This window comes from Amaranthus tricolor, chromosome 12 (assembly GCF_026212465.1).
Source record: "Amaranthus tricolor cultivar Red isolate AtriRed21 chromosome 12, ASM2621246v1, whole genome shotgun sequence".
Taxonomy (NCBI): Eukaryota; Viridiplantae; Streptophyta; class Magnoliopsida; order Caryophyllales; family Amaranthaceae; genus Amaranthus; species Amaranthus tricolor.
The window spans coordinates 6,559,239-6,583,129 of NC_080058.1; the positions used below are offsets into that span (position 1 = coordinate 6,559,239).

The 23,891-nt window shown below is 30.6% G+C and overlaps 1 protein-coding gene across 8 annotated transcripts; it reads left to right on the plus strand.

Annotated features, from left to right (window-relative positions):
* The first annotated feature begins 5,973 nt into the window (after positions 1 to 5,973).
* On the plus strand, positions 5,974 to 12,950 carry LOC130828399 (uncharacterized). Of its 8 annotated transcripts, none has more exons than XM_057694369.1 (10): positions 5,974 to 6,277; positions 7,153 to 8,817; positions 8,920 to 9,387; positions 9,488 to 9,777; positions 9,858 to 10,159; positions 10,250 to 10,432; positions 10,521 to 10,641; positions 10,755 to 10,853; positions 12,490 to 12,594; positions 12,692 to 12,950. In XM_057694369.1, the coding sequence occupies exons 5-10, from the start codon at positions 9,927 to 9,929 to the stop codon at positions 12,791 to 12,793; spliced, it is 843 nt and encodes a 280-aa protein (XP_057550352.1). In that variant the 5' UTR covers positions 5,974 to 6,277; positions 7,153 to 8,817; positions 8,920 to 9,387; positions 9,488 to 9,777; positions 9,858 to 9,926; the 3' UTR covers positions 12,794 to 12,950. The 8 variants fall into 8 exon arrangements, 7 of the variants coding, with proteins under 7 accessions (XP_057550352.1, XP_057550356.1, XP_057550350.1 ...); XM_057694373.1 differs by having other exon boundaries at positions 9,693 to 9,777; XM_057694367.1 differs by having other exon boundaries at positions 8,920 to 9,777.
* Positions 12,951 to 23,891: the final 10,941 nt, after the last annotated feature.

The window sequence follows — 23,891 nt, forward strand, 5'->3', positions numbered from 1 at the left end:
GTCGGTTAGATTACTATAATATTTAGAAATAAAGGAGAATATAACGTGTAAAAGTGGTAAAGTTATATCCAAAAATAAAAATAAGATAAGTTTATTAAAAAATACTAAAATGAAAAATAAAGCAAATTAAATAAAATAGTAGAATACACAATTTATTTACCTTTTCACATTATCCACACTTTTTCTCACTTTTCTTATAAAATATATACAACTTGTAACCCTTTTTAAAAATATTTTAAACCCATTTGTACTTTATTCTATTTTTTTTTAGAATGGAGGGAGTATAAAATATGGGGTCAATAAATTGCCATGGGCCATGGACCCATGGTAGTCTATAGTGTACATTTTGAAAGAAAGGTACGTATAGTTAAATTTAAAGTTTACTATCACTACTACTCCAATTATGTATGTATATACACTATAATATATACTCACTCAGTAGTCAGTACTCTAATTCATTTTGTCAGTTGTACACCAACCCATATTAACCTCAAGTTGGGCCTAGACGCCTAGTTTTGCCATTGGCAAACAACTCTTCTTATGACACCCGTTTTTCGATGAGACGGCCTTAAAATAAAGATTTCTATATATTCATATTTTATATTAGTTGAACCATTTAACTCATACATGTAACATGTTTAATAAAGAGATCATCTCATATAACAATTTATGTTTGATAATTAATTGTTGTAATTAAGTCTTTTCATGTCAAATTAAAATTTGATTTTAAGTTAATATAATTGTAAAACAATAAGACCATATAACGATAAACTAAATGAAAAAAATTATAATATGGTGTTTGGGAGCCATGATTTCATTTGAAAATTTAAAATTAGCTTAAATTTGAAGTTTGACAAATTAAATTTGGGTCTGAGCCAATTCTATCTTTACAAAAAAAGTAGTTAAGGTTAAAAGTTTGAGAATGACTACTTAAACATTGTCATTCTCAAATTTTTTATTTATGATTTATAATTAAAATCTATAATTTAAAATGAATTCATTGTTCCCAGACACAATCTTAGTTGATCTCACTAATCAAGGTAAAGTTCGGGTCATTTTGATCCAAGTTGACTGCAATCGCGTTAAGTTTATGTGTAAATCAACAAGCCTACTATGAGATTGTTCATTGTCTTACCAGGAGACAAGCTTATATAACTAGTTTTTTTTTTAATTAATCACTTTAAGATTGTAAGGTATCACTTAAGGTTATAAGTGATCACTTTAAAACTATAAAACATGATTCCTTTAGAACTGTTAGCGATCACTTTTAAGTAATATGTGATCACTTTAAATTATAAGTGATTACTGAGAGACAACAATTAATAAGCAATTTAATAGAGATGGTCTCACCATAATATCGTCTGATTTGAAATTTGCATAAACGTTACTACTTTGTATTGGATAAGTAATTTTAGATCTCGGGTCATTAGTATGTGGGTGTTCTTCGACTCTTGAATATTCTATTTGTCATTTAAAATTGTTCTCATTTGTCATTTTAAATCGTTTTATTTGTTATTCTTCTACAGACTTTTTTTTATTTATATCATAAATTTTTGACATGATTAATTTTGTTCATCCTTATTTTGATATTTTATTAATGCTTGTGGTCCCCGCATATTTTTATTTTATCATTTTTATATTGTTCATGGTCTCCACGTGTTTTCTACTAACTATATTTTAGCATTTTTTAATAATTATGGTACTCATATTTTTTCTACTAACTTTATTCTAATACTTTAAAAGATTTTATTTTTTATATGGTCACCGAGTAGTTTTTAACGCTTATGATCCTTACTTTTTTTTCATTATTCTTTAATATAATAATATATCAATCTTTAAAAGATTTATTTTTTATAATTTACGTCAAATTTTTTTTGGACTAGCTTAAAGAAACAGTTGGAGTATCATTTGTAGGTCAATCCAATTGCATATATGTTTTTTCATGTTGTATAAAATCAAACAAACTTTAAAATTAATTTTTCAAAATAGGTGATTACATCACAAAATCTTTTTATTTATAAAATGAGATAAGTCTTTTGATATTTTAATACAAAATGAACTTATTTTTTATTCTGGTCTAAATACATGATCTATAATTTACCAAAATATTAACTAACTTAATAAGAAAAAGAACGATAAGCTTCAATAAAAACTTAAATTATATTGTACTAATTCAAGTTTTTTCAATTGTAAAATAACGTTATGATTGGATTTAGAGGTTTGGTGCCAAATATCCCAGGAAAAGGAAGAATAAAAGCAGGTCTACAAGTGAAAAAATAAGATAGCCTTTTATCTTCAACTTTTTAGTTTTAGATTGGTTGTATATGCAAATAATTAGAAATAGTTTATATTTTATTTTGTCTTGTTGGTTGAAAATTATAGTTTAAATTAGTTTTTAAACTTTTCAAGAATTAATATTAATTCAATCAAAAATTTAAGTTGATGGTCTTAGTCCCATAATGTGCAATATACTCTATTATTTCTCTTCATATAGGAGTCCTTTGGATAGAAATGTGAATACAACCCATGATTTTCTCATAGATTTCAACTCATGATCAACCATCACGTTGTCTTCATGTAATATTTATATCAAGAAAACAACTCAACAAAAAGTATAAACTGATGATTGTTGTCCTGTAATAAGTTATATAGTCTATCAAACCTTACCCATCCAACCATCATCATTATATTCAACATATCCCGCTCTTAAAAATAATGATTAAACACCATTACCCACATAATGTTCAAGTGCAATTTCTTTATAATTAAGATGGCTTGTTATAGGAGTAGTAAGAAAAGTTCATAATTAAATTTAAAAAATTGAGTATTTTAACATTTAAAGTGTTAATTTTGACTTTTAAAATTACGTGTGTAACATTAAATAATTAAACTAAATATTTAAGAGCTACTCTTGTGAAAGATCGTCTGTCAATGAGATGACCTCAAACCAAGGATCCATATGCTAATATTTGTATTAGTTTGACTATTTAGCCTATATATAAAGAGCGTATCATAGAATAACCCTCTCACACAAATTTTTTTGAATATTTGAAGTATGAAAGTGATGTTTTTAGTAATTTAGTTGGAATATTTAGCCTAATTTATTTAGGACTATCTCAAGCTGAGCCAAATGAGAACTAGTGAAAAGTTTATAACCTAATCACCAATTGGTAAGTTTCAAGCATAAAGTCATTAGGTATAGAAAATATTAATTAAATCCCTTATAAGTAAAATGTAAAATTTGTCCATTTCATCTGAATTGAACCAGATCAAAACCAAAAATGTTAAACTCCTGAAGATCAAATTAAAATGGTTAATTTCAATCCAATTTTTTTTTACTCGTCTAAACCTACTTTTTTTGAACGACCCTAATTTTTTTTTTTAATTTAGGTGTCTCATTTTATCATTTCCCTGAGGTTAAAAAATAAAATAAAATGACCAAGGTATTATATATGCATAATTCTTAATTAGAAAAGGTCAATATCATATAGCTAGCAATAGTGAATAAGTGAATATATAAATTATAAATAATTGGTATGATTGTTCCTTCTTAGATCAGAATAGTGCTTTCAAGACAGCTTGTTATTTATTATTATATTATTTCTTCATTTAATTCTCTCCCAACTCCTAATTAGGAGTACTTCATATACAAATGGTTGAATGAGTTAGCTAGTCCATAAATATTACTCCGTATGTCACTAATACGGTGGAAATTAAAGAAGGTGAATAGAAGTTATAAATTAAAAAATATTTTATGGGTCGAAAAGTGGGCGAAATGTGAGAAGAAAAATTAAGTTAAATGTGTAAAAAATCAATTATGGGTTATGGCCAAAAAGTTTTAATAGAAATAACGCAAATTTAATGAGACATCTAAAAAAGGCTAGTACAACTAAAATTAAACTAATACGACTCATACGACTAATAATATACTAATATGACTAATTATATATTATACTAATAAGACTAGTAATATATTAATTCTAAACTAACACGACTAATAATACTATATAATACACCAATATGATTAATACTACACTAATATGACTAATAATATACTATGATTCCGGTAGAACACGTTTTTGGGTTTAATACATTTCAGTATTTTGATTCAATGACAAGGATGTGTATATATACAAAGGAGTTCCTAGGGTTGCTTAAAATAACTAATACAAAAAAATAGAAGTTTCCCTAATTACATACATTCTAAATATATTGTTTCTATATTTTAACACTCCCCCTCAAGTTGGATCGTAGGGTCACTGACACCCAACTTGCATAGAACTTTTTCAAAGAATTGAATTCTGACCGCATTTGTGAGAATATCAGTCAACTGGTCTTTTGACTTCACATGAGGGAGCTTGATGACCTTTGCTTCTAATTTTTCTTTTATGAAATGTTTGTCGACTTCTACATATTTTGTACGATCATGTTGGACAGGATTCTCTGAAAGGTTAATTGCAGCTTAATTATCACAATACAGCTCACTGCTTTTTGTGGGAGTAAACCCGAGTTCTGTCAGTAACTTTCTAAACCATAAGACCTCTGTGATTCCCTTTGCAACTCCTATGAACTCTGCTTCTGCACTAGACATAGCAACCACTTTCTGATTCTTGCTTCTCCATGTAACTAGATTACCTCCTATAAGACTGAAGTATCCTGAAGTTGACTTTCTGTCATTTCTGTCGCCTGCCCAGTCTGCATCGATGTAAGCAAAAAGGTTTAGATGCCCATTTTTTTGGTATAAGACTCCTCTTCCTGGGGACCCTTTAGTCGAGAATTTTTATAAACATAAATTTTTCGGGATGAAATTTAGAAAATAATCAGAAATTTTCTATTAATTTTCTGACCAATTTTGTTAGTCGAAGATTATGTTAATTAGAAATTCCGATTAATTTCCAACTAAAATAAAATACTAATTAATTACATTTTAATCTGATTGTAGTGCTAGTATGGAGAATCGGATATTATTTCAGTGTGAGCAATAACCACTTTTGCTTAAGTAAGATCGTAGGTTTGATTCTTGTTGTTCCTTCCCATAGTCCTACCCCTTACGACCTACCTTAAAAAAAAATACTCCATCCGTTTCAATATGTTCTTCTCAAATAGAATTTACGAATTTTAATGTCAAACTTTGACTATGATTTCTCATCAATCTATATGAAAAAACATGTTCATTTGGGACCTTGGTAAATTCGTCTCAACATATATTTTCCAAATATTAACTTTTTAGAATTTTTAAAAACTCATAATTAAAATTATTTGACTTTTAAGTTTGCATAGAATCTGCACAACAAGTAAATAGGAAGAACAAATAAAAGGAGATAGTTAACATACTGACTTTAAAGACTCTATGGGAGTAAAAAAAAAATGGACAGTGTGGAGGTGCTAGTCCAAAATAATCTTGAGTGAATAAAACTGCGCCTATTAAAATTGAATTAGAGTTAACATACTGACTTTTAAAGACTTTATGGGAGTTAACATACTGACTTTAAAAGGGTTGGAGTATGGGTAAATTAGGGTTAATTGGGTTAGGTAATGGGAAGGTTAAACGTAAGTAAAATAAGTTTAGTGTGTCATTTATAAAACAACGATATAAAAAAATCTATAAAGGTATCATATATATATATATATATGGGAGGGATCCATTAAGAAGGGATTGAAAATGAGAAGGGTAAGAAGGATTCTACACTCTTAATTTTTCTAAAATAAAAAAAATTTATGGTCACGATTGAGCCAAAAACTCATAATTGTAAAAGTAACTATGTTACACAGAAAGGTAATTATGAAATAATTTTTGGAATGTTCTTAATTTATAACATAGTATCATTTTTTGTATATATAGTAACCAAAAAAAATCAAACACAAATCCTTCTCACCCTTCTCATTTTAAAATTCTTCTTATTTGATCATATATATATATATATATATATATATATATATATATATATATATATATATATAAGTGAATGTCATTCTTCCTAACCTCTATATATAAAAGTCAAGATCTCTTCAAGTTTGCAAACCAAGTGTTTAAAATTCTTAAAAAATAAATACTCCTACAAAATAAGGAAGCTCAAAAAATGAGCAATACTACCCCAAAAGCAGAAATCTCAAAGTCACCGGAAGAAGGTGGTTACTATGACGGCTCATCAGAACAGTCGTCGTCACAGCCTGAGAAGAAGAAGAACAAACCATTAGGCGACAACTTCTCGAAACTTCCATCGCCGCGTGGGGAGAAGAAGAACAACATTGTCAAGGATGCTTTAGGTTTTAATAAGTAAGTCATCATCTCTTAATTAATTTTATTATTTTTTATTTTTTTATTTTTTTTATTATAAGGTAGACTGAGAAAAGGAAAAAAGTTATGTTAAACAAATATTTTTCTTAAAAAATGATATTTAATCTCTAAGTGAGAAAAAACGAATGCTAAAGTGGATCTAGCTATAGAAATGATAAATTCTCTATCTCATCTTATTACTAAATTAATTCTTGATATTTTTTATTTTTTGTTATGTATGTGTTATAAAGTTTTTTTTATCATCTGTTATAACTTATATTTTCCAAAAATAAAAATATTATATAATTAAGATGAACTAAATAAGAGCTATCTAACTATATTTTTACCAAATATAATCAAAATAAATATAAAACGAGCTATAGTAAATATATTTGTTTACTAATTGTATTTAATTTTGTAAATTAATGGGATAAAAAAGAATAGAGAAAGTAATTTAGTGATAAGTTTAGTGTGTCAAATTAGGAATTAGGGGCCAATTAATGAGTATAATTATAAGATTTAGAAGCACACACTAAATATAAATATAAATAGTTACTCTTATAAAAAATCTTTAGATGAGGGGTATTAAAATAAAAACTTAATATTCTTATAATGTATATTATTATACACAAATTGTTGTACAAGATGATCTTTTTGTGAAACGTGTTATATATATGAGTTAAATTATTAATTAATTTGTGTTAATTTAATGGGCCGTTTTATTAATTAATTCAATAGTTGAATGCTTCCTATATTTTAGCTTTAATTTAACTAGATTTGTGTATCAAAAAGGTTTAATTCTAATTATAGTAAACCTCAAATCTATGTCAACGTTAAGTAGCTGATTTTTTTTAATTACTTGTCATTCAATTCAGAGATAATAAGAAGAATGAAGAAGGAGATGGAGCAAAAGAAGCATAATAAGAAGGAAAAATAAACTACACCATTTGTGTATTATGAACTTGGAATTTTCCTTCCATAGACTTTTCCTTCCTTTGGTTTTTGGTTGTACGAATATTATCTTGTGTGACTATATTGTCCTTTATCTTATACAATAATGAATACTTTTTCTTCTAAACATCACTAACCCGTCTATCTATCTATTAGAGGTGTTCAAAGCAAACTCGATAGTCCTACATTTATTCGAATTTGTAACTAAATCAAAATGATTTAACCCGATATAAAAAATAGATAAAAAATTATGTAAAAACCAACATGGATACACGACCCAATTTTGAACCGACCAAAAATATATAACTTGCACTAGTGAAAAAAAACGTATTTGCTGCGTGTCATTTGCTGAGGTTTTTTTTATATACGCAGCAATAAATAGGAAAAACAATTTAGAAAAAAAAAACCTATTAAATACTGCGGTTTCTTCATTGCCCGCAGCAAATAAGCGTTGAAGAACTCAAATGCTGCGGTTCTTTGTGAGCCCGCAGCAAATAAGACGTTATTTGCTGCGGTTGGTTTTGGCCCGCAGCAATTAAGTGCCATTGTGTTGAGAAATTGCTATGGTTCCCTCGAAGCCCGTAGAAAATATTGCTTTCTAAAAAATTAAAATAACCCGCCTTTCAACATTCCAGGCCATTTCACAAAATACTTACTGTTGTGTATTCTCCAAAAGCCCTCCTAAAACCTACCATTTTCGCATACCTACTGTTGTATTCGTTCAAAAACCCACCATTTTTGCACATTCCTACTGTTGCTTCTTCATTGTTGCTTCTTCAATTTCGTTTGTCTTCTTCATCGTTGTACTGTTGCTTCCTTCAGTTTCGCATACCCAACGAACATTTCAACCTAAACCCACAAAATTCAAGGTATCTTTTTCATTTTGATTTTGTAATTAGGTTTAAATTTGTCATACTTTATGAATGTGTATGTTGTTGTTGTTTTTAAGTTCTAAATTTATCATACATATCATGTTTTGTTATATTTTTAAGTAATTTCTTCATTTTATTTATGAATGTGTATGTAGTTGTGGTTTTTAAGTTTTAAATTATCATAATTTTTTTAATAGTTTGTAAATTAGGTTTAATTAGGGTTGTTTAATGAATGAGTTATTGATATAAATGTTAATTAGTTGTCCAAGTTTATGAATGTGATTTTATTTTTATTGTTTTTATATGTTGTTAATATATATGAATATTAATTATGGTTAGTACAATAAACATCATTTGGACAGTTTAAAAAACATTGTATTATTATTTGGGTTAATTAGGTTTACATGAATGATTATTACTTAATTTTGTGCTTCATTAGGGTTCGTTAAGTATATATGTTTAAAAGTTGTGTATTAATTTTGTTTTGAATTAATTAATCACACTAATTAGGATGACAAAAGATCGTTTTTGGATGTATGGAAGCATTGAATCGTCAGAATTTATTGATGGCGCATTAGAATTTTGTAGTATTACGGTTGAACATCAAGTTAGAACGGGGGGAGTTGGTTTTGAAATTATTGCGGGCTTCATTCCCGAGATTGAAGTGGTAAATTTACCATTAATGATCCGGGAACAAAGAAAGTTGCTGATGCTGTGGTAAGTTTTGAAATTATTAAGTATATTCTTGATTTGTTTTGTATTCTTTGGCTTTGATTTACTTATACTAATTGTTATATATGTCACTTTTTGTTTGAACAGATGAACTGGAAGGAAAAAGAAGCTACGGGGGAGTTCACCCCAAGAGGCAATGTTGAAGCATTGCATATGGTCTTAGGGAAAGACCACAGTGGGCGGGTAGTCAAAAAAGGACGCGTCTGCGTGGGGTTACAAAAGGCATTTGACAAAGAGTGTGTTGCTACTCAATCCCGAACGATGCCACCTGATGAAGTAGCAACCCTCCGAGCAGAAATTACGAAAGACGTTCTCGCCAAACTGGTACTCGTGTTGCAGAAGATGGGAGCACCCATTGTTGACTTGGCAAACCTGATTGTCGAGGATTAGGAAAGTCAACATGGGGATCCTAATGCTTCGGTAGAGCCAACACCCGAGCCCATTACCCCCGTAGCACCCCAGCCCATTACTACCCCTGAAGGGGAAAACCCCACACCGAAGACCATAAACTCCGTTGCTCAAAATCCGGAGCCAACTTCGGAGCCAATGGTACAGGTACATAGTTTTTAAATATATAAGCACTTATTAATTTAAATTGCAACGCGTTTTAATATTTTATTATAATGCTTATTATACTAAACGACACAATTTTCAGAAGGCGACTCTTTGTTCTCTTTTGCTGCCTCGGTTAGGTGTTGCTAGTTATGGCGACTTAACTGAGGTTGTATATGGTGTGGCCCAACCAACCAAAGAGGGCCAAACAGTGCATTCGATGCCTGTTACAAGTGGCCACATCAATGTGACCGTGGAAACTATTCTAAAGGGTTTTAAAGATTTCTCACTCCCAATTCCAATGCCAGAATGGAGCCTTGAGAAACTATCAGACGCCCTAGGTAGTTTCTTCACATGGTCATATCATATGCTTGGGTCCGATTCACTAACATGGTAACAATCATTTGTACCTTATTTATTTTTATTTTTATAATTGCATGCTTACACTAATTTAATTGTATAAATTGAAATAGCAAAAGAGTCCAAAGGGATCTTGGAGAGAGATCGGTTCCTCAGCATAGGTGTCGACCGGGTCAAAGTCGATGCCAAGCACTCCAATTTTGACTGATGCAGAGCTAAAAGATCTCTCTCAAGATTGCAAATGGCTGCACACTTGTGCATCTCGCATAAGTGAGGAGGACTCAATCATTCTAAACCTGCAGAAGGAACAATTCTGCTTTTTAGAGAGCACATTTGTAATTATTGGTCCTAGTGACATTGGGCAATTTTTGAGAAGAGAGATATTGAACGTAGCTCTTATCCATGTCTACATGAGGTGATGTTCATTATCTTACAAATTAGGGATTGTTGTTTAATTGTTTTAATAACCGAATTACTAACAAAATATTCTTATTCGTGAGTTTAGTGCGGCTTACGAGGAGCTAAATTCTTGCGAACCTCCAATAAAAATTGGATGGTTTTGTCCTGAGTCGATTTCGGATACTAAATGTGTAAATGATCCAGATGACATTAGAGCATACATTGAGACTTCTTTGACTAATTTTCTTGCATCTAAACACACGTTCATTCTGGCTTCATATGTGGAAGAGTAAGTTTTATTTTTGAAATTGAGCTTATCTTTTGATTTTTAAATTCACATAATCTCTAATTTGTTGATTTTAAATTTGCGTTTGTAGTTTGCATTGGATACTTTTGGTCATTTGTCCTTTAACAAACATTGTGCACGTCTTCGACTCATTACAAAAATCTCAAAGCCCGCCTTGCAACACAAAATTCAAAGCGTTGTTGGATGCATACGTAATATTAATTATTTTAGCAATTTGATTTAATTAAGTGTTATATATATATATATATATATATATATATATATATATATATATATATATATATATATATATATATATATATAGTATATTACTTTTGCCACGCGTTTCAGCACAATGAAGAAAGTGCGTGGACAAATGGGATCTATATCCAGAGCCACATTTCCGAAATGGACAGAATTAAAGGTACACAAATTCGATTTTATGGGTTTTTAAGCTTTTTTTGGACTTTCGCGCATAAAGTAGCTCAAACTTGGTTTGTTTTGCACGAAACTTAGCACACAACACTATTTGGTATATATTATTGTGTTGAAGTGGTTAGAATTGAAAATCATAGTCATAAGCTAGAAATTATGTGTTAAGTTGCGATTTTATGGGTTTTTAAGTGTTTTGGGCACTTTTGCGCATAAAGTACCTCAAACTTGGTTTGTTTTGCATGAAACTTGGCAAACAACACTATTTGGTATATATTATTGTGTTGAAGTGGTTAGAATTAAAATCATAGTCATATGTTAGAAATTACGTGTTAAGTTGCGATTTTATGCGTTTTTAAGCTTTTTTTGCACATTTGCGCATAAAGTAGCTCAAACTTGGTTTGTTTTGCACGAAACTTGGCACACAACACTATTTGGTATATATTATTGTGTTGAAGTGGTTAGAATTGAAAACCATAGTCATATGTTAGAAATTACGTGTTAAGTTGCGATTTTAAGTGTTTTTAAGTGTTTTTGGCACTTTTGCGCATAAAGTGAGAATTCTTATTAATCACAAAACTGAATCCATATACATGGGAGACAACCTTAATTATAGGTTTCTAGCTAGCTAACGGCTATAAACATCACGTGCTATACAATATGCCTCTTAAAACAGAAATTAAAAACCAGAACACTTGGGCATTGATCAGCACTGATCAGTGACTGGCCCACCTTGCGCTCGTATCCTAGTGAGCTGTGTGCACCACAATCATGGTTCTTGGGCTTTGATGGCTTGGTCCATGTATGGAGATCACGTTTCCATGGTTGTTTGGCTCCAGGTCTCCTTGGTTAAGGCTCAAACCACGCGGCAAGGTAGGCTGGTCAGCGGGTAGGCTGCTGTTCTGTTCTGCCCTCTTTGTTGTTTCTTGGTTTGTTATTGTTAGCTCAAACTTGATTTTTTTTTTGTACGAAACTTGGCACACAACACTATTTGGTATATATTATTGTGTTGAAGTGGTTAGAATTGAAAATCATAGTCATATGCTAGAAATCACGTGTTAAGTTGCGATTTTATGGGTTTTTAAGTGTTTTTGGCACTTTTGCGAATAAAGTAGCTCAAACTTGGTTTGTTTTGCACGAAACTTGGCACACAACACTATTTGGTATATATTATTGTGTTGAAGTGGTTAGAATTGAAAATCATATTCATATGCTAGAAATTACGTGTTAAGTTGCGATTTTATGGGTTTTTAAGCGATTTTGACACTTTTGCGCATAAAGTAGCTCAAACTTGGTTTGTTTTGCACGAAACTTGGCACACAACACTATTTGGTATATATTATTGTGTTGAAGTGGTTAGAATTGAAAATCATATTCATATGCTAGAAATTACGTGTTAAGTTGCGATTTTATGGTTTTTAAGCGATTTTGGCACTTTTGCGCATAAAGTAACTCAAACTTGGTTTGTTTTGCACGAAACTTGACACACAACACTATTTGGTATATATTATTGTGTTGAAGCGGTTATAATTGAAAATCATAGTCATATACTAGAAATTACGTGTTAATTTAGTTGCGATTGTATGCGTTTTAAAGCTTTTTTGGCGCTAACATCTATTTTCTCTTAGTGCTTTCAACAACCTTCTAATTCCGTTGATTGCGTCTACTACACGCTGAAATACATGGACGATATTATAAAATCCGTAAAGGAGGTTGGAGTCAATATAGATGTTGTAAGTATTTGTTTCGTTCTTAAATTATATTATAATATATATATTTACTATATTAATTATTATTGGTAATGTTTATTAATTTTATATTATATTATAGGTTTTATACGACATTCCGAGGGAAACACGCCCTCTGAGAAATGGAGAGATGCGCGAATTAAAAGACAAGATTGCCGCGTATCTTGCTAATTTTTGTCCTTGATAAATTGTAATTAATAAAGATTTTTTAGGACTTTAATGTATGTTATATATATGTACGTACATAATATTATATTATATATACGATCGAGAGTTTATTATTATTACAAAGAGATTATTGGTGATTATTTGTGATTTTCATTGGATTATTGGATTAATCATTGTTTATTACATTGTACATTATTATTGGATTATTATTAGTAATAATCGAAAAAAAAAATAATACCAACTATTTGCTGCGGTCAACCCAAAACCGCAGCAAATAGTAGGGAGTATTTGCTGCGGTTTTCTTCTTGCCTGCAGCAAATATTCCCTACTATTTGCTGCGGTTATGGGTTGACCGTAGCAAATAATGCCTTTTTTTGCTGCGGTTTTAAACCGCAGCATTTAAAGTAGGTCATTTGCTGCTATCACTATTGCTTGAGGCCAAAATGCAGCAAATTATGGCCAAAAAACCGCAGCAAATAAGATTTTTTCCACTAGTGTTGGTATCAACCCCATGACCCGAATAAACATCTCTTCTATCAATCTATCTATTTATTTTATCTATATGTTTTCTTTCTATATTGTACACAAATGAGTTAATTTCAATAATGTGTTGTAATTAAAAGTATTTTTGTTTTCCGTCAAATTAAATTTTAAGGGTAAAACGAATAAATTTCCAACAAGAATATCAGGAAATATTTGTTTGAACTAGTATTAAGCTATATATTTTTAATGATATATAGTATATAAGGATATTTTTTGTTATTAATATATACTTCTATTTAATTATATATAATATATAATGATATATTTACAATAAATATACATACATTAATCATAAAAAAAAAAGGAAAATTAAGCAAGATTATTAAGCTAATCAGATTAAATTTATGACATTATCTTATAAACTTGATTAACCAATCCAATAATTATGAGCCATCTAATATGATCTATGCTACATTAGTCATTACTCTTTATTATTCAAATTGCTAACCTTTTAATTTTTTTATATGAAAGGTTTTTCTTTTTTAAACTATGTAGTATAAAGTCCGTTCAAATACTCAGAGTTTGTTATACATATGAAGACATATTTTTAAGAAATATACAATTTATTATCATTAATATTATCAAATTATAGTATTTTCAATAAAATATACTCCCTTCGTTTTTCTCAAATGTCGCATTTGCATGCTTTTGGGTTACTATTTATGTTACACTCTTAATTTCAATTTCATTCTTAACCCATGCATTAATGCATAGTCAAATGAACTCTTATTTGATGCGTCTCAACATAAAGTTTATTAATATCTAGTTTTATAATTTTTAATTATACACAATTATCAGTACTATTAAGTATTGAATTAGTGCATTGACAAACATGCAAAAAGCAAATGAGTCATTTGTACGTAATTCAATAATAGAAGTGTTAGAAATGTTCAATAATCAAGTGAATATTTTATAAGTCGTTTAACGTAATTAAGTCAGTATACAAGGAGACGTTAATTTAGTTTACATTGAGAAGCATTTATGTTTTACTAGAGACTAATAAATGTCACTAAACCGTTATTTGATAACGGTACGAGCTTAATGTCGCTAAATCTATTAGGTCACACTGTATCAACGTGTGAGATCATTTTGTGTGTTTGGATCTATATAGTCTAGGTTCATATGATTAATCTAGTTGGACTAGAAATTATTCATAATCTCACTATTTAATATAATGGTTATATTAAATAAATAAAAAGAACTCCCTTGCATTAAACTACTTAACTATGTGTGAGACTCTGACACCCAATTTAAGCTAATAATTAATTAGCATTATGGAATGGAATAGGATGGGATATAACCGAATTGCATTATGGAGTGGGTTTGAAAAGTCTTTAAAAGAGAAGCTATATATGTTTTCTAAGAAATAAGCTTGAGACATCCATAGTTGTACCGTAAGTTTTGTTAAAATTTGACAGCAATTGTGAGTAAAATACAAGGGTTGTATACATATAAAATTGGTTTAAAAATTGTTCATAAATGTGGTAATAGTATACGAGGTCTCGCAATATATTATGGGTGGACTACACTAGAGGAACTACATTTGCGGTTCTTGTCTCGTGGTTATATTAATTTGCTAGTGGATTCACGTTACAAAGGTATAATTTCCCATCCCGATATTTATTTGTTTTATCTCATGTCAATAATTGAGTCTTGGAAAAGTTTTAGTTTCCACATGTACAGTACTAGAACCCTACAAGAAGTATATATTTTGATATTAAATATTTTTATCTTCACTGAATTGACAAAAAATTATAAAAATTACATATTAAAAAACTAGATTTTAAGACTAATAAAACAAAAATTCCATATACCACTATATTGTTTCTTATGCATAAGTCGAAATTACCGAAACAAAATTGGAGATGAATAGTATTGCTATTAAAATGTAGCAAGTATTATAAAACAAAAGAAGTACATTTTTAGTACGTCTCTTTAGTAAAGTGTGTATTATTACATGTGAATTTTTCTATATCTGAGATAGAAAAGATCATGTAAATGTAACTTTATAAAGTTGATGAATAACTTCTAGTATTATTAATTAGTTTTAATTGTAAATCTCTTTTAAATTTATGAATAAATTATCCCATCTCCTTCTTTTTAAAGTTGTTTAAGCACATTTTCTAAATTTTATTTATCCTTTACTTTCTATAATTTTTTTGTATGGAAATATCCCACCAAAACCGGTTACATCATGTATGGTTCGGTATTATACTGTTAACACTCACGCTTGCTCCTTTTTTTTTAGCGTTTTTTAAATTTGGATAATGACATTTCAATTTTCAAAGCTAAAGTAGGATTATTATTTTTTCTCTGTTTATTTTATCTTATCCTGAAACAATTATAAGCAATTAATTTGTTGATTATAACTTCAAGTTATTGCTCACCATAGTTACCAGATAAAAGTAAAACACCACCCTTACTCATATCATATATAGGCTAAAGAGATTAAAAAATAACAAAAATTACTAGAGTTCAATGATTGGACTAACATATTTATAATCTAAGGTTAAAGGATCAAACTCTAATTTAAATTATGATTTTTATAGACTAATAAATTTATATGATTTAAGTTCATTTCAGTCTATATGATTTTAATACTTTTATAGCTTAACTAGTATTTAATGGTTTGTGTGGGTCATTGTTGATTTGGGGTTACATATTTTGAATGGATTTGAAATCGGATTTTGTGTCCATATTGTTTTTCATAATTGTAAATCATTTTAAAATTCGAGTCAAATCGAAATTTGCTAACAATGACGTGTAAATTTCGAGTCATCGTGTCAGTTTCGAACACCTTATATAATAAATCATTTTCTAGTATATTGACAATTTGGTCCCCTAATTTAAAATCCTGACTTCACCCCTATAGAGACTATATACAAAGCTAGTGACTATACAACATATAGCTAAGAGCAAATATGTAACACAATGAACTATTCATAATGAACATTATTTGCAAGAATCAACATGAGATATTATGAGCTCGCAAACGAAAAATTTAAACTAAATAAGCTTTTTTTAATAAACATTCTCAAAAGTGAGTTTCACAACAGTCGATTATTAGGTTGACTTTTTTCACTCAGTTTAAGTAGTCGCCCGCAGTTCCTAACAGTATGCCATATACTAACAGCGGGTCATATGCGAACAAAATCTTAGATTAAGGTATATGGGAAAACAATCTCTTATTTTCCAAAAAAAGAGAAATTACATCTGGTGACCTTAAGTTTTTGGCTTTTTCACGTGGGGGACAAACATTTTTTATCCGCATGATGACCCTAAGGTTTATACATTTCCAAATAAAAAATAAAGTTTTTATTAAATTGACGTTATTATTATCCATTATGCTTTTTTCATAAACACAAAAGTTGAGATCATTCTTATAGAACACAAAAATTGCGATCACCCAAAAGATTCCTAATCGTCTCTTAAAATGTTATTTAATATTCAAATTAAGAAATGATCTTGATGATGATGATCCTAAAGTTTATTTTATTCATTTTTGATTTTATGTTTGGTTTAAAGATCTGGTCTTATTTTAATGAAAGATTTTTTTATTTTAATATTAATGGTTTATATTTGACTTAAAATTAAAAATTTTCAATATAACAAGCATGCATCTAATTCTAAAGTTGTACATGAAAGACAGTTGCAAAATTGCTTGCACTAGCTACTTTCATGCTTATATGAAGCTCATATTTGGTATGGGAGTACGTATTCTTGATTAATTTCGTACTTTTTAAGTCTTAAAATGATTGAAGCTTATATTTGTTGTCAAGATTAGATTTGTACTTCACATGTATTTATTAATAGAAAAAAGTTTATTAAAGTTGGAAATTGTTAAAGAAGGTTAGCTTGTTTTCTCTATTAATTATAATTATCAATAGTAATTTTTTTGTTTATCGATAATTATATTTTTTGTGATATATATTATTTTGTAGGCATAGAGATTCATAACAATAAGCAAGTAAAGATTTTTGTTGTAATTGTGTTTTATTTATGGTTTTTTAAGTGGAGTATTGAAGACTTTTTGTTTTTTGGAATTTTAGACATTACATGTTGCTTTGAATATTAGTAATTTTATTGTAGCTTAATATCGAATGTTGATGAATGGTAAATTGGTGACTTCAAGGAAATAATAAATGATGAATGATAAACTTGTTAGACTTGTTAATTAATTGTTATTTATGTCTTAAAGTTGAAGGCTAAATATTTACAAATAAAATTATGCCCAATAATTACCAATAAATTCCAAAAATTTTGCATAATAATTACCAATAAATTTAGCCCAAAAATACCACAAATAAAATCAAGTATTCAATGTCCCTATCGGATATCCGGATAAATTGGATCGGGACAAGGGTAATTAAAATAGGTACCTGACTAACTGGATCTTTAAAACGGTTTGTGTACTGCACCTTCCACTTCAAAACAAATATCTTATTTTCTTTTTATGCGAATTTACTCCAATTGTCCCATTTTAAAAATAATGATTTTTATGTTAGACTCTTTAATTTGTACATTTAAAAACCTTTTTATTCTTTGTTCTAATCTCAAAGAAGACATTTGTTTTAATCTCAAATGAGATATTTTATCGAAATTGGGGGAATAATTGCTATATAAATAATCAATCATAAAATAAGAAATACATATCACATTGTTCAAAAATTTTTAAATTTATTAACTTATCATGAAATTGTAATATCGACCTGTGTAGGAAATTGTGTTACTGAAATGAAGTATATTGTGAAACACAAATTAATGAGTGTGTCTTATATTTAATGCATTATAAAATTTTAAAGCGAATATGCTAACGTCTCATGGTGAGTACAAAACGAGCTAAAAAATAAAAAATGTGTTAAATCTTTTTGTCAATAGATTTTAATATTATCACCAAATATTTTAGAAAATTGTATAAAATGATACTATTGTTCAAAACATGATAATGTAATGTACATAAATATATAAAAATATCATTAATAACTACCTCTTCGTTCTCTAATGTTCTTCTATTGAGGATATGTGCACTCCGCGGTATACATCAGATATTTGGTGACGGTTACATTATCACACTTTCAGCAGTTTCATTATCTTTGGTGACGGTTTGGTATATTTGGTGACGGTTACATTATCACACTTTCAGCAGTTTCATTATCTTTGGTGACGGTTTGGTGACGGTTTTTTACTAATTCTACGGTTATCATCTTGTATTATATAAATATTGGTTGGAGTTAATGAAAGGACAACACAGATTATTCCCGTATTATAGTTTTCTCATGGTATCGGAGCCACGTTAAACACTAATTTTTTTTCTCTCTCAAGGATTTTTTCAGTAAAATGGTGGACAGTGAAACACCACCGCCGCCGCCACCTAAGTTTGATTCCACCTCTTGGATCATTGACACCGGCGCTACACATCATGTTACAGGAGATATTTCTTGGTTGTTCGACACTGAGAGTTTTAATTGTCCTGTTGGATTGCCCAATGGTGACATTGTTAATGCTTCTTTAATTGGCTCTGTTCGCTTGTCGGATAAACTCACTCTCACAGGCGTTTTATTTGTTCCTAATTTGCGTTGCAATTTGCTTTCTATTTCACAGCTTAATGACAATCTTAATTGTACTGTTCAATTTACTCAACACATTTGTGTCATACAGGACCCAACGAAGGAGCTGATTGGGACGGGAACTAGGAGAGACGGATTATACTATTTTAGCAATACGGAATTGGTTCCTCAAGTGGGTGCGATTGAAGCTTCGTCCCTGGATTTATGGCATCGTCGTTTGGGTCATCCTTCCGAGAAAGTAGTAAAGTTGCTTCCTCAACTTCGTAATAATAGAGATGTTTTAGATAAGGGGTGTGAAGTATGTATGCGTGCTAAACACTCTAGAGTTCGTTTTCCTTTGAGTACTAATAGAGCTTCTAGAATTTTTGAAAAAGTGCATTGTGATTTGTGGGGGCCGTATAGACATGTTTCTTCTTGTAAGGCTCGTTATTTTCTGACAATTGTTGATGATTATTCTAGAGCAGTTTGGATTTATTTACTTCTTGATAAAATGAAGGTCTTTAAAATGTTTATGATGTTTGTTGCAATGGTTGATCGTCAGTTTAATCAAAAAATTAAAATCGTGCAAAGTGATAATGGTAATGAATTTAATTGTTTGTTTGAGTTTTTCAATGCGACTGGAATAATTTTTCAACATTCTTGTGTGGGTACGCCTCAACAAAATGGGAGAGTGGAACGTAAACACAAACATATTTTATCTGTTGCCCGAGCTTTGAGATTTCAGGCCAAATTACCTATTTACTTTTGGGGGGAGTGTGTCCTTGCCGCTGCTCATTTGATTAATCGCACACCAACTCCACTTTTACACAACAAAACACCATTTGAAATCCTCTTTAACAAACCCCCCCTCCTTTGATGCCATACGTACTTTTGGGTGTTTGTGTTTTGCGCATAATCAGCAAACTCATGGCGATAAATTTGCTAGCCGTAGTAGAAAGTGTGTGTTTGTGGGTTATCCTTACGGTATGAAAGGTTGGAGAGTGTATGATCTTGATTCAAAGGTGTTTTTTGTTTCCCGAGATGTGAAGTTTGTTGAGGATGTGTTCCCTTTTGGATCCCCGGAAGATGTCCATATTGCTCCTAATACTTTTGATGGACCTATTCCTGTTCATGATGATTTTTTGGAGTTTGAGACTTTAGAAACTTTAGATGCGGACAGTCTGCAGCCAGCTATTTCTCCTTTGCAGCAGCCACATTCGCAGCAGTCAGCTCCATACGCTACAAATTCCCCGAGCGTAGGTAATGGACTATTGCAGGAGCGCGCGTCTTCCTCTCCTTCAGCTGCTGATCAGCACCCACAGCAGCCAGACAACACTGCTTCATTGTCCCCTGAGCCTACCACTGACTTCTATTCTCCGGAGCCTTTGGGTCGTGGTTTTCGGGATAAGTATCCCTCGGTTTTGCTCCGTGATTTTGTTGATCCTTCTGGGAAACCATTTGTTACTCATTCCGTCATTGCTCATAATCCGTCTCTTTCAAACTCTCGGTATAATCATGCTTCTTCAGGTAATCCTTATCCTCTGGCACATTACATACATTGTCATAAGTATTCTGTGAATTATAGGAAGTTTATTGCAGCCCTTGTGATTGACAAGGAACCAAAATCTTTTAAAGAGGCTATGAAATCCTTGGATTGGCAAAAATCTATGCAAAATGAAATACAGGCTTTGGAGGACAATGGAACTTGGACTTTGGAACATCTACCCGCGGGTAAGCGTGCGCTTGGTAGCCAGTGGGTCTACAAAACCAAGTTCAAGTCTAATGGCGAAGTTGAACGTTTGAAGTCTCGTTTGGTTGTTTTGGGCAATCATCAGCAGGTCGGAATTGACTATCATGAGACTTTTGCTCCCGTTGCTAAGATGACTACAGTTCGCGCTTTCCTTGCTATTGCGGCTTCTAAGAATTGAGAACTTCATCAAATGGATGTTCACAATGCTTTTCTTCATGGTGATCTTGACGAGGAGATTTACATGAAACTCCCTCCTGGTTTTGAGAGTTCTGATCCGTCCTTGGTGTGTCGTCTTCGCAAGTCTTTGTATGGTTTGAAACAAGCCCCTCGTTGTTGGTTTGCTAAGTTGGTCTCTGCTTTGAAAGGGTATGGTTTCTTACAATCTTACTCTGATTACTCTCTTTTCACTTATACTAAAGGCACAGTTCAAATAAATGTCTTAGTATATGTTGATGATCTCATTATTTCTGGTAATAATTCCGCTGCCACTGGTGTTTTCAAAGCATATCTTAGTGACTGTTTTAAAATGAAAGATCTGGGTTGTTTGAAATATTTTCTGGGTATTGAAGTTGCTAGAAGTTCACAGGGTTTGTTTCTTTGTCAACGTAAGTATACGTTGGATATTATTTCTGAGGCCGGTTTACTTGGGGCGAAACCTTGTGGCTTTCCTATGGAACAAAACCACAGACTAGGTCTAGCTACAGGAGATCGCCTTTCCGATCCTGCGCCTTACAGACGGCTTGTGGTCGTCTGATTTATCTTACAGTAACTCGCCCAGATTTAGCATACTCGGTGCATATTTTGTCTCAGTTTATGCAGGAGCCTCGCATTGATCATTGGGAGGCTGCCATGCGTGTAGTTCGGTATTTGAAAGGTACTCCTGGACAAGGTATTTTGTTGAGTGCAGACAGTGAGCTTTCTTTACAGGGGTGGTGTGACTCTGACTGGGCGGCTTGCCCTCTCACTCGTCGGTCTTTGACAGGTTGGTTTGTGTTTCTTGGGCATTCTCCAATTTCTTGGAAGACCAAGAAACAACATATGGTTTCTAGATCATCTGCTGAAGCAGAGTACAGGGCTATGGCCGCCATTACTTGTGAGTTGAAATGGTTGAAAGGTTTGTTGTTGAGCTTGGGAGTTCATCATCCCAAAGCTATTCCCCTTTTTTGTGACAGTGAGTCTGCTTTGCATATTGCCAAAAACCCGGTTTTCCATGAGCGTACGAAGCACATTGAGGTTGATTGTCATTTTGTGCGGGATGCTATTTCCGAGGGTTTGATTACAACATCTCATGTTTCTACTTCTTCTCAATTGGCGGACATTTTCACTAAGGCTCTCGGAAAGTTCCAATTTGAGTTACTTATGTCCAAGTTGGGCATTTTTGAACCCCATGCTCCAACTTGAGGGGGGTATTGAGGATATGTGCACTCCGCGGTATACATCAGATATTTGGTGACGGTTACATTATCACACTTTCAGCAGTTTCATTATCTTTGGTGACGGTTTGGTGATGGTTTTTTACTAATTCTACGGTTACCATCTTGTATTATATAAATATTGGTTGGAGTTAATGAAAGGACAACACAGATTATTCCCGTATTATAGTTTTCTCATCTTCCCATATGAAATATTTTACTCTAAAGAGAGGGAAATTTATTTAATGTTTTTGACACATATTTAGAAGATAAAATATATCAATGTGAGATAGATTCATTTTAATGTGTACTTTTTTATTATGTATTTTTGATAATTTTTTATTATTTGTATTTAGAGATATTGAGATTTTAAATTTGCATTGAAAATTTTGAAAAAAATAAAGGGAAAGAAAAAAATAACAGGAGTAAAATATAATCATTAAATTTTATTAACATTCAACTACAAAGCTTGGTTGAAAATTTAATAGTAACACAGGAACACCATGATTATATTATTGGATATTAAAGGAACTATGAACCAACAATGGGGTAATAACAAAGTTGTATTTAGTGTGGGTTATTATTTACTCATAAATAATATAAGTAATATAAATCCCAAATAACAATAATTAATATAAAAGTATGTAAGTCAGTTTGGTTTTATAATTGGGGAGAAAATTGGGTTCATTGAAATTTCAAATAAAGTTGTTATGTTGTTTACTCAAGATTTAATCTTCTAATTGAACATAATTATCATTTGCCATACACATCTTTGTTTAGATCAAGCTCACATATATCTAACCAATTGCACGAGTCTACTCAAGATGTAGTCTGATTCAACAATCTGAAACATAACTTGAAAAGTGTACAAATAAACTATAACAAAATAAGAATAATTATGCTGACAAACATTATTGAAATCACCATTAAAACGGTTAAAGTTGTTGCAATTTTACTAGCCAAAAACAGAACTAAATAGGCTGTTACTGTTGTTTTAGACGATGTTTAAAATGATTTTTATCTCGGTAAGTTTCGTAGTCGCCATTCAGTTCTGTAATATTAGAACGATAAAAGAATTATAATAAGACTGAAATGTCACGATTTGTATTTTATTAGATATCAATAAATAATGGATAGTGTTTTGAGCTTCAGAATACAAATAATTTTTCAATAAATTAACAACTTTTCTTACTTTCTAACAATAAAATGACATAGGTGGTATTAACAGGATTGTATTTATCATTCATTTATAAATAATATAATTAACCTTCCACTCACAAATAACAATTAACGTAAAAGGTATATATTTTTTTGTGTTATGATTTGTCAAAAAAAATTAGATTTATTGAAATTTAGGATAAATTTGCTACATTGATAAAATGGAGAATTAAATAAATCAGAAAGATCAATGACTCTCCTAATTTGCCTCATGAGACCACTCACAAAGGTTGATACGCTTAGATGATGATTCACGAAAAATATGATAGCATATGGTAATCTTTGGTAGTTTATACATTAAACATAAGCTCAAAATGTTCATCAATTAAGATATGAAAACATTACTTTATTAAATATCTTTTTCATAACTTTTATAAAAAGTAGAAGTATAATTTTGTGATCATATATATATTATTCACCGGTAATTTATATCCTTAAATGAATAATGTATAAATATTCGTTAATTTGTTAAATAAGTATTTTTTTTCCTTTATCATAAAGATTCTTAGCGGGGAAATAATTATAATTATGACATGTGTTATTGAAATTAACACTTTAGTACATTAGTATACAAATTTGTGCAATGTACGAATTTGTTAATATGAAATATATAAAAATATAGCTTTAAAGAATAATGCAAGTATA